The sequence below is a fragment of the Chanodichthys erythropterus genome, chromosome 12, assembly GCF_024489055.1.
Source record: "Chanodichthys erythropterus isolate Z2021 chromosome 12, ASM2448905v1, whole genome shotgun sequence".
Classification (NCBI taxonomy): Eukaryota; Metazoa; Chordata; class Actinopteri; order Cypriniformes; family Xenocyprididae; genus Chanodichthys; species Chanodichthys erythropterus.
In genome coordinates this window covers 4,618,162-4,628,161 of record NC_090232.1, presented here as the reverse complement: position 1 = coordinate 4,628,161, position 10,000 = coordinate 4,618,162, and the positions used below count along the sequence as shown (strand labels likewise).

The following is a 10,000-nucleotide window of genomic DNA, read 5'->3' as shown; positions in this document are numbered from 1 at the left end:
AAGGGAAGCCGAAGCACGAGTTGTACAGGCTCCGCCCTCTTCTGGAAAGCAGGGCGGGGAGCAGCAGCTCATTTGCATTTAAAGACACATGCACAAAACCAGCATGTTTCTCCTTATACTCAAAAAAGCAACATGGTATAATAAATGATCTGTGGGGTATTTTGAGCTGAAACTTCACAGACACATTCTGGGGACACCAGAGACTTAAGAGATATTACATTCTGTAAAAAGGGGCATAATATATCCCCTTTAAGTAAATAGTAAAGTTTTGTTACCATATATGATATATATATATATATATTATTTTGCTTCCTCAGCGCAGAAACATAACTGTAAATCTGAATTTTAATACTTCTATTCTTTTTCCCCTGCAGAAGTACACTTTTGTTGCACTGATGACGGACGTTTTGGAAATTGAGGTCAAGGACAAATTTGCAAAAAGTCGCCCGATCATCAAACGCTTTTTAGGTCAGCTGACAATGCCGGTGCAGAGACTGCTGGAGAGACATACAGCGGGGTCAGTATTCACTGTTAAATATACCTGAGAGGATCTATTATATATGAGCTTCCATTAACAACAGAGTCAGGTGCTTTTCAGTTCCTTCCTGTCCACTGACATTTATGTAGACATAAGCTGTGTAATAATTCAGGAGGTAACTATTGTAAAAATAAAAGCGGAAATGTGCTGCATTACAAGATTATATGCATTTTTATAAACTTTATTACAAACTGCTTTTATTGAAATAACAATAATTGTTTTCTGTGTGACTGTTTTTGGTAAAAGTGATCAACATGTGAGCTTCACGCTTTGCCGTCGTCTGCCGACAGAACATGTGAGCGGACAGCTTCACTTCAGGGTGGAGATCACCTCCAACGGACATGAAGGTACCAATTACAGTGTGTTTATTAATACATAAACTACCATTCAAAGGTTATTAAGATGTTTCTTCTGCTCACCAAGTTTGAATTGAATTGAATTTTAACAATTCCAATTCTTAACGATTCTAAATTTCAATTCCAATAAGGTGAAAATAAAAACAACTTAGATATCATTCACATTTACTGCAAAACATTTCATTGTTTAAGAATTCGATGAGCAAAAATCAACAGGCTAAAGAACACTTAGACAAGAAACTTTTGCCTATGGTTTAAAAATACCATGGCAAAAACTATGGAAGCTTGTTTCCACCACTAAATTTAAAAAAAAAGAAAAGAAAAAAGTATAATTGCGAGTTTTTATCCCGCAATTCTGACTTTTGTTCTCAGAATTGGGTGATTTAACCTTGAAATTGCAAGTAATAAAGTCAGAATTGCAAGTTAGAAAGTCAGAATTGCGAGATATAAACTTGCAATTCTTATTTTTTTTCTCAGAATTGTGTTTTTATCTTGCAATTCTGACTTAAAAACAAGTTGCAAGTTATATATTAATTATTGTGAGTTATAAAATCAGAATTGTGAGATATAAACTCATTTGCGAGAAACAAGTCAGAATTGCGTGTTTATATCTCGCAATTGTGAGTTTATAACGCTCATTTGTTAGTTTATAACTTGTAATTGACTTTATTTCTCACAATTATGAGCTGACATTTCACAATTCTGAGAAAAGAATAAAGATCAAATAAACAAATTAGCAATCGCGCGAATAAATACAACTGAACAAAGATATGATTGAAATAAACAGTGTTTTATGATTTTCAGGTATTCAGGTACAGAAACTAATCAAATGTAAAATAACACTGCACTTTATAAATAAAATATACAAATATAGTTACAAAAGTTATTCAGTCAAGAACAGCGAGTGAATTTTCTCTTTGTCTTTTGTTGTTTGATTAACATTATTATAGAATATTAGGCTGCTGTCACTTTAAGAGCTGCACGGATCCAATATACTGTTACACATGCATTTTCTTTGTCAACTGTTTATGTTCTCTTAAGACATAACTGACTGTGTTTGCGAGGATATTTTGACATATTTTCTGTGTGTATTTGTCCGTTCAAGAGCAAAAAGACGCAGAAGAGAACTCAATTCAGTACTATTCAGTATGAGAGGTGGCTTTCTGTGTGCGCGTTTTGGATGTGTGCGGAGCATAGAAAACAGTGCACGGGTCCTCTTGCGCTTGAAAGTCATATTAAAATGCACACAAAGGAATCGATAGGAGGAAACATTTCTTATAACATTGTTTAGTGGGCACCTGTCATCAAGATCAAATATTCAGTGTCAAATTATTTTGTAGATGCAATGGGGTCTCTGCTGGGAGCCTCCTCTATGAACGGAGACCCTGGGAGCCCATCAGATGATGAGGATGTTTTGCATCCTTCCTCCCGCATGGCCAGGGGCCCCTCACCCACTGGCTCCGAAGGGTCCCTGCACGGTGACGCTTTTAGGACTGAGGAGTGCATGATGGATCCTGATGAGGATCGGCTCTTGAGAGACGGACCACCAGATTCGGCCGAAGTAACCCCGGGCCATACTCATCGCCAAGCCTCGCTTAACGACTACCTGGATGCCATTGAGGCCCCTAAGGGCCCCGGAGACAGACCGCTTGGGGCTGCCTCACCTAAACTACGCTCAAGTTTCCCCACTGACACGCGGCTCAATGCTATGCTACATATAGACTCTGATGAAGACGAGGAAGGACACGCCTCCCGGGATACGGCTTTGACCAATGGCACTCCACGGCCTGATGGACACACCTCCTCTGAACAGGACAAAGGAGAGGGTCCAGTGAAAGCGAGGGAGAGGCTTGAGTCGGAAGCTGCAAGCAGCACCACAGATACTGAAGCCACGGCATCAGGGTCAAGCAGTGGCTCCACAAAGAGCCAAAATGGAGGCGCTGAGGGCGGCCATGAAGGAGCTGCTGCCTCTGGAGACTCAACACAAAACACCAGAAGCTCTCACCAGCCCGTTTTCAAAATACAGGTCTGTAGGATTTGACGTATTTTGTATTAGCCCAGTTTGCATGCAGGTTTTAAGTAGTTAGCAGTACGCTTTTATAGTTATATAGTTACATTTAATTTAAACTTTATTTAATTTATTGTAAACAATAAATGGTAACGTTTTACAATAAGGCTTATTAGTTAACATTAGTTAACTATATTAGTTAACATGAAATAATAATGAACTGCACTTCTACAGCATTTATTAATCTTTGTTAGTTACTTTCAATGTTGACTAATACATTATTAAAATCAAAAGTTGCATTTGTTAACATTAGTTAATGCACTGTGAACAAACATGAACAAACAATGAACAGCTTGATTTTTATTAACTAACGTTAAGAAAGATTAATAAATACAGTAACAAATGTATTGCTCAATGTTAGTTCATGTTAGTTAATACATTAACTAATGTTAACAAATAAAACCTTACTGTAAATTGTTACCCATTAAATTCCCATTTTTTATTAATATTATTTCTAGTAATATATATTTCTAATATATATATTTATTGTCATATATATTAATTAATTGTCATAATTTTATGCATAATAATATTGATGATAATGAATGATAGTAATAAGTTAATATACATAATTTGCACAAATTGTTACCCATTAAACTTCTCTTAAGAATGTAAAAAATAGAAATTAATGTTTTTATTAATATTATTTCTAGTAATATATATTTCTAATAATGTTTTGTTTTTATTTTATGCATATGTATATACAATTGTCATTGTCAGCTACAGTTAGTTAAACCATATTATGAATTACATTTTATGATAATCTCAATTTTATGCATAATAATAATAATGATAATAATGATAGCAATAAGTTAATATAAATAATTTGCACAGATTTGTATTATTATAAAACAATTTATTATATTAAAGTATAATATATAAAAACTAAAAACATGAATAATATTATTACAAATAATATTATTTTAAAAATATATCATTTTATATGTATATAATCTTCATTGTCAGCTATTGTTAATTAAACCATATTATACATAACATTTTATGATTTAATTTTATTACTATTATTATTTTTTTATTACTATCATAATTGTATGCATAATAAAATAATGATAGTAATAAATTATAAATAATATTATAAATTATTTGCACAAATTTGTATTATGTATTCCTTCCTTTTGTATAATTTTTCCTAATTAATTTCTCACAGGATGAGGAAGGAGTTGCATCCAAGGCGGTCACTAGGGATGAAGGATCAACAGAGGCTGCTGCGGTCACAGAGCCCTCAACATCTGGCAGTAATGCAGCTGGTGAAGGGGGCGGAGCCACAGCAGCTAAACAGCCAGAGCAGGGGAACTCCAGTGAGGCAGCCAATGAGGAGGAAGAAGAAGATGCTGAAATCTGGCAGAGGAGGCGGAGTCTGCAAGCATCAGGGAATGCATCACAGGCTGAAGCGATGGAATTAACCAATGAAGCGACAGGGGCAGCTGACGCAGCACAGGCTGCCACACTAACAGATGGAGAGACAGGTAACTGTGTGATGATGCATGATATTTATGAAGTAAATCAGCATTAGGAGACTTTTATGAGAGAGCTGTGATCAAACTTCCTTCAGATTTCTCAACTTATCTGTGCATTATATATATATATATATATATATATATATATATATATATATATATATATATATATATATATATATATATATATATATATATATATATATAAGTGTAATATTATATAAATATTAAGAACATGAATAATAATATTATAAATCATATTTATCATTTTAAAAAATATAACATACTCTATCTGATTTATTTATTGTTGATAATAATAGAATATAATAGATAAATATATTACAATATATCAAATTATTTTTTTATTTGTTATTATTAAAATATAATATTTTATAAACATTAAGCACATGAATAATAATATTGATGATATTAAAATAATAAAATAAATAAATAAAATAATAAAAATATGAAATATATATAATATGAAAAATAAATATATTGCATCAATTAAAATAATAACTAAAGGTTTAATTAAAACATTAAGTATTATTATAATTAATTCTACTAAATTAAAATTCCTGTATGGCTCTACAAAATCTACTTGAGTAATAAAAGACTTAATGGAGGAGGAATGAAAAAATAATTAAACTAAATAAAAACAGTAATTTATGATGTTAGTATTCAAATATAACATTATATAAATATTAAGAACATGAATAATAATAATAATAATAATAAATTTTAAAAATATAACACACTATATCAGATTTATTTATTGTTGATGATAATATAAAAAATAATATTACAATATATACAATTATTATTCTAATAATACTCTATTATTAAAATCTTAAAAAATGTTAAGAACATGAATAATAATTTTAAAAATAATATTAATAATATTGATATATAAAAGTAGTACAACAACTACATGAATAACAAAAATATGAAATATATAATGTGAAAAAAAATATTGAATCAACTGAAAATGATAATTATTAAATATATTTTATTAAAACATTAAGTATTATTAAAATATAATAATTCTATTTAATTAAATAAAATGAATTAAATTACTGTATGGCTTTACAGAGTAAATCTACAGTAATAGAGGACTTTATGAATACTTTGTGTATAGGTTATTGATGTTTACATAATTTATTTATATTCACAACACAACGTTTTACTCATTTTGCCCTTTTGAAGGAGCCTGTGCTCAAGTGAACGGCCATCAGCCAGTGCGTTCTCTTCCATCAGTGCGTCACGACATCAGCCGTTATCAGAGAGTGGACGAGCCTCTTCCGCCAAGTGAGAGAATATTTTGTTATATATTTTAAGGTTCACCCAACCACTGTCCTAAATGAAATGATGGTCTGTCCTATGTAGGCACACTGTAACAGGCATAACAAAAAGCTCTTCTTAGTCCATGAAAAAAAGCCCATGGTCGTTATAATGTGTTTGTTGTAGACTGGGAAGCTCGTATTGACAGCCACGGCAGGATTTTCTATGTGGATCATGTGAACAGAACCACCACTTGGCAGCGGCCCACTGCTCCGGCTGCACCTCAGATCCTACAGAGATCCAACTCTATTCAACAGATGGAGCAGCTTAACCGAAGGTCAGACGCACAATATTCACACGAGCAGATATCTATCTAGTTGGCATGAAATCAGCTGTGATTAGAGTGAGTTCTGATAGCAGGAGAGTTTTGAGCGCACGGTGACCTTAAGTTCTAATATCGTGGGATTTATCAGAGTCTGAAATGCCATTTGTTAATCCTCTCTCGTATGGGAAAAACAACTCGTTAAAAATGTCACCACAGCAACCCGATCTATTCTTTCATTATCATGCTTTCTCTCCCTCAGCATCATCTCATTTATTGCATTATTGGCATGCATTTCATAGGCAAAAGCGTTTGTGCCATAGACGTGTGCAGCATCTAAAATTAACAGTTTGTCAAGCACAAAATGTCAGTAAAATCGAATGCTTTTTAAGTTTTGTGGCATCACATATGTTGAATATTCCCTTCATTACTAAAAAATAATGCAAAATACAGTTTCATGGCTTGCAATAAGTATCTGTGGCATAAAAAATGTTTAATTCACAGGTATTGCACAAATTTAAAGTAAAACAGTAAGTGCAAATCAATTAAGTGCAAGTCACAAGGCGGCGCTGTTGCGTGTTCTACAAGCTCGCGCAACAGCTCTTCAGACTGCTTCAAAGTGATTCTCAAGAGCCCACAATTGTGTATTTCGGGATTGTTTATAAGTAAACAAATAATAATAGCAAAGAAAATAAATTAACAATTTCATCTTTTGAATTAAATTAAATTAATAATACATTTAATTAACATTAATATTTTTGTGCTCAAGAAACATTTCTTATAATCACTGTGAAAACTGCTTAATATTTTAATATTATATGAATATTTTATATATGGTATAATCAGTGTTGAAAACAGTTCTGACGCTTAATATTTTAATATTAAATTATGAATTAATTATATTATATACTAATTATATTCATATTTTAATATATATTTTAATAATTATTATTAAGTGTGTGTGTGTGTGTGTGTGTGTGTGTATGAGTATATATATATATATATATATATATATATATATATATATATATATATATATATATATATATATATATATATATATATATATATATATATATATACCGAAAAATAAAATAAAATTTAATATTAAGTAATCATAAATGTTAGTTTTAATAATTTTTTATGATTACTTAATATTCATTTTTATTTTTCATTTTTATTTATTTAAATCTGTGCAGAGTAGCACCAACTAATTTTATAATTAGCAAATAACAATTATAATTTATTTGTAATAATAATATTACATTATACTTATGAAGGATAAAGTACACTTATCCTTGTACAAAATTATTACATGGTAAATATGCCAATAAATGTAAGTATCTCTGTATTTTGCTCAGGTATCAGAGTATTCGGAGGACAATAACCAATGAGAGGACAGACGAACAGGCTGCAGAGATGCCTACAGACGACACTGACCTGCTGCATCACTCCATACCTGGTACTCTCTCACTATAGAAATGCACTGCTTGTATATGAGTCTGTTATTTAGGTACTATACAAGGAAAAATAGAATAGAGGAAGAAAAAAAGATCTTTTGTTTTAACCCAGCAGACATATCACACTCTAAGATGTCCTCTGTTTCAGAGTACCGTCGGGACGGTGTGGTTGGGCCCACTAGCTCTCGCTCCCGGTTGTCTCTGCTGCTTCAGTCCCCCAGCGCCAAGTTTCTCACCAGCCCAGATTTCTTCACCGTACTGCATTCCAACCCTGTTAGTCTCCAAACACATTAATAATTCACTCTTTTTTACCCACAGGTATGGATGTCACGGTGAGGGAATTTTCACACCGGTATATAAACTTGTGAAAACAACGCTATTCAGGGCTTGATATTAATATCCGCCAAATGCGGGTTTCCGCAGAATAGGTACACGATACCAGCTGCTCTTTCTCTCTCTCTAATCTCTCTGACAGTGAGTTAACCCGTCTCCCTTCACTCATTCGCTTCATTTGCTCCGGATGAAAATTGTTGATGTTACAGGGGTTGAATTTCGGTGTGAGATTGCTCGTATTGCACATTATTTTACTCATTCCTGCAGATTTTGTTATCACACCCAAAGTCTGCCACATAAAGCCACCCCTCAGTACTAAATTAAGTTATTTTTTGCTTCTTATTGATCTTAAACAGTCAAATACACACAAAAATATCGGTCCTGGTTGAGTATTCATGTAAACACAATCAGTTATGTTTAAAGTGAATGTAAACAGTTGAGGAAGAAAATGCATGTGTAACAGTATAATGGATCTTAAAGTGACAGCAGCCTAATATACCTGCTGCCAAAATATGAGATAATATTAAAAATATCTATATGGCAGTTTTCCCCGTGGTATCAATGTCAAAATTGTGGCCAGTGAAAATGCTGGGTGCCATTATTACTGACAACACTGTTTTTTTTAACATCGCTCTTGAATGTGCTCGAATTCATGATCATGCCGATAAATATTGAATCGCGATAAAATATATGTCGACTAGATGATAGGCTCTAGGCATTTTTACTCGATATGGATTAATATAAGAGCCAATCATACAGCAGAAATATGTGACAACAGCCAATCAGCGTGCAGCTTTTAACGTTCACGTCAAAGAACAAAGTCAATTTCCTACGACACATTGCAAAGCAAACTCGACACAAGGATGACAAAAATGAGTGGAAGCGGCGACGAAAGTGAAACTAACCTCGAGTTATTATCCAAAAATGATGAAATTGTCGACAAAAAAGTTAGTAGAATTCAGTTATATGGAAGTGGTTTGGTTATTTAAATAGCGACCAGGCGCAGATCAAAACGATCTGTAAAATATGTTGTCGGACGGTGAAAAACAAGACAACCTATTCCATCACAGTGCTTTCCATACATAGACTTTACTTGAGTGGGCCGCCCATGTATTTTAACGGCCACCCAAGTACATATAGAGGCACATTTATGCTTTTATTATTTTTATCCTCTAATACTTTTGTATCCACCCAAGATAATGAAACCATCCGCGATCGATTGACTAGTGGAAAATCTCCCCTCGCTCTGCATGTTTCGTACCTGCTCGTTACGTGTGCGTCAGAACTGTTTACTCTCGCTGGCATTCCCACGTGCGCTGCAGAGATGCGGTGGATATTTCACAAAGAGCGCTGCATGTTGCAAAGTCACAAGGCGGCGCTGTTGCGCGTTCTACAGGCTCACGCAACAGCGCTTCAGGCTGCTTCAAAGTGATTCTCAATCAATGAAAAGCGCAGATTTATGCCAAGCGATTGCTAATGAACTCAGCTTGATGAATTATTACAATGTCTACTTTATGGCCTTTATATAAAATGTTTTAGATGGTTGTAAGAATCTGAAGGATCAGCCCATAATTGTGTAGACATTTCAAAATAAGAGTCCCGGTGTATTTCGGGATTGTTTATAATTAAAAGTCACACGCTAAGTTAGTAAGTTGTCTTAATTTTTTAAGGCCAAATGTGTAATCTGTTTTTGTTAATAAACTATACTTTAAAATGTAATTAATGAACCCTCAAATTTTTATGGCTTCAGTCATAGTTGGGATACTGTTTTAAAGCTGGCAGCATTAACAGTTTTGTATATCGAAATATATCGTTATCGATCAATATGGGAAAAATGGGATCAATATGGGAAAAATTTGCCATATCGCCCAGCCCTATGTGTGGGCTGCTCTGTGTATAAGGAGTGGCAGTACTGACCTCACATTTTACAAGATAAGATATTTGTCAGTGCGCACCAAATCCTCCGCCAACGTCTTGTCAGTCAGGTCTCCTTACTCTTGTCACGTGATAAGTGAAATCTGACTCCTGCTGCTTTGAGCTGCGACTCCAGTTTATAATTGTAGTGTCTGTTCAACTCAACTAAATGGTTTTTATTTAAAAAAAAAAAAAAAAAAAAAAAAAGCAAAGCGACAGGCTCAACACCGTGTAAAACCAGTAACATCGA

At 33.4% G+C, this 10,000-nt stretch overlaps 1 protein-coding gene across 5 annotated transcripts in view; it reads left to right on the top strand.

Moving 5' to 3' along the window:
- The window catches only part of hecw2b (HECT, C2 and WW domain containing E3 ubiquitin protein ligase 2b), a 70,472-nt gene that overhangs the window by 40,403 nt on the left and 20,069 nt on the right, over window positions 1–10,000 (top strand). For all 5 annotated transcript variants that reach the window (XM_067402661.1, XM_067402662.1, XM_067402663.1 and 2 more), the window contains 8 exons: window positions 375–517; window positions 785–885; window positions 2,235–2,920; window positions 4,131–4,449; window positions 5,647–5,748; window positions 5,908–6,058; window positions 7,405–7,505; window positions 7,652–7,776. In XM_067402661.1, coding sequence (XP_067258762.1) covers window positions 375–517; window positions 785–885; window positions 2,235–2,920; window positions 4,131–4,449; window positions 5,647–5,748; window positions 5,908–6,058; window positions 7,405–7,505; window positions 7,652–7,776 — 1,728 coding nt within the window. The remainder of the gene's footprint in view (window positions 1–374; window positions 518–784; window positions 886–2,234; window positions 2,921–4,130; window positions 4,450–5,646; window positions 5,749–5,907; window positions 6,059–7,404; window positions 7,506–7,651; window positions 7,777–10,000) is intronic.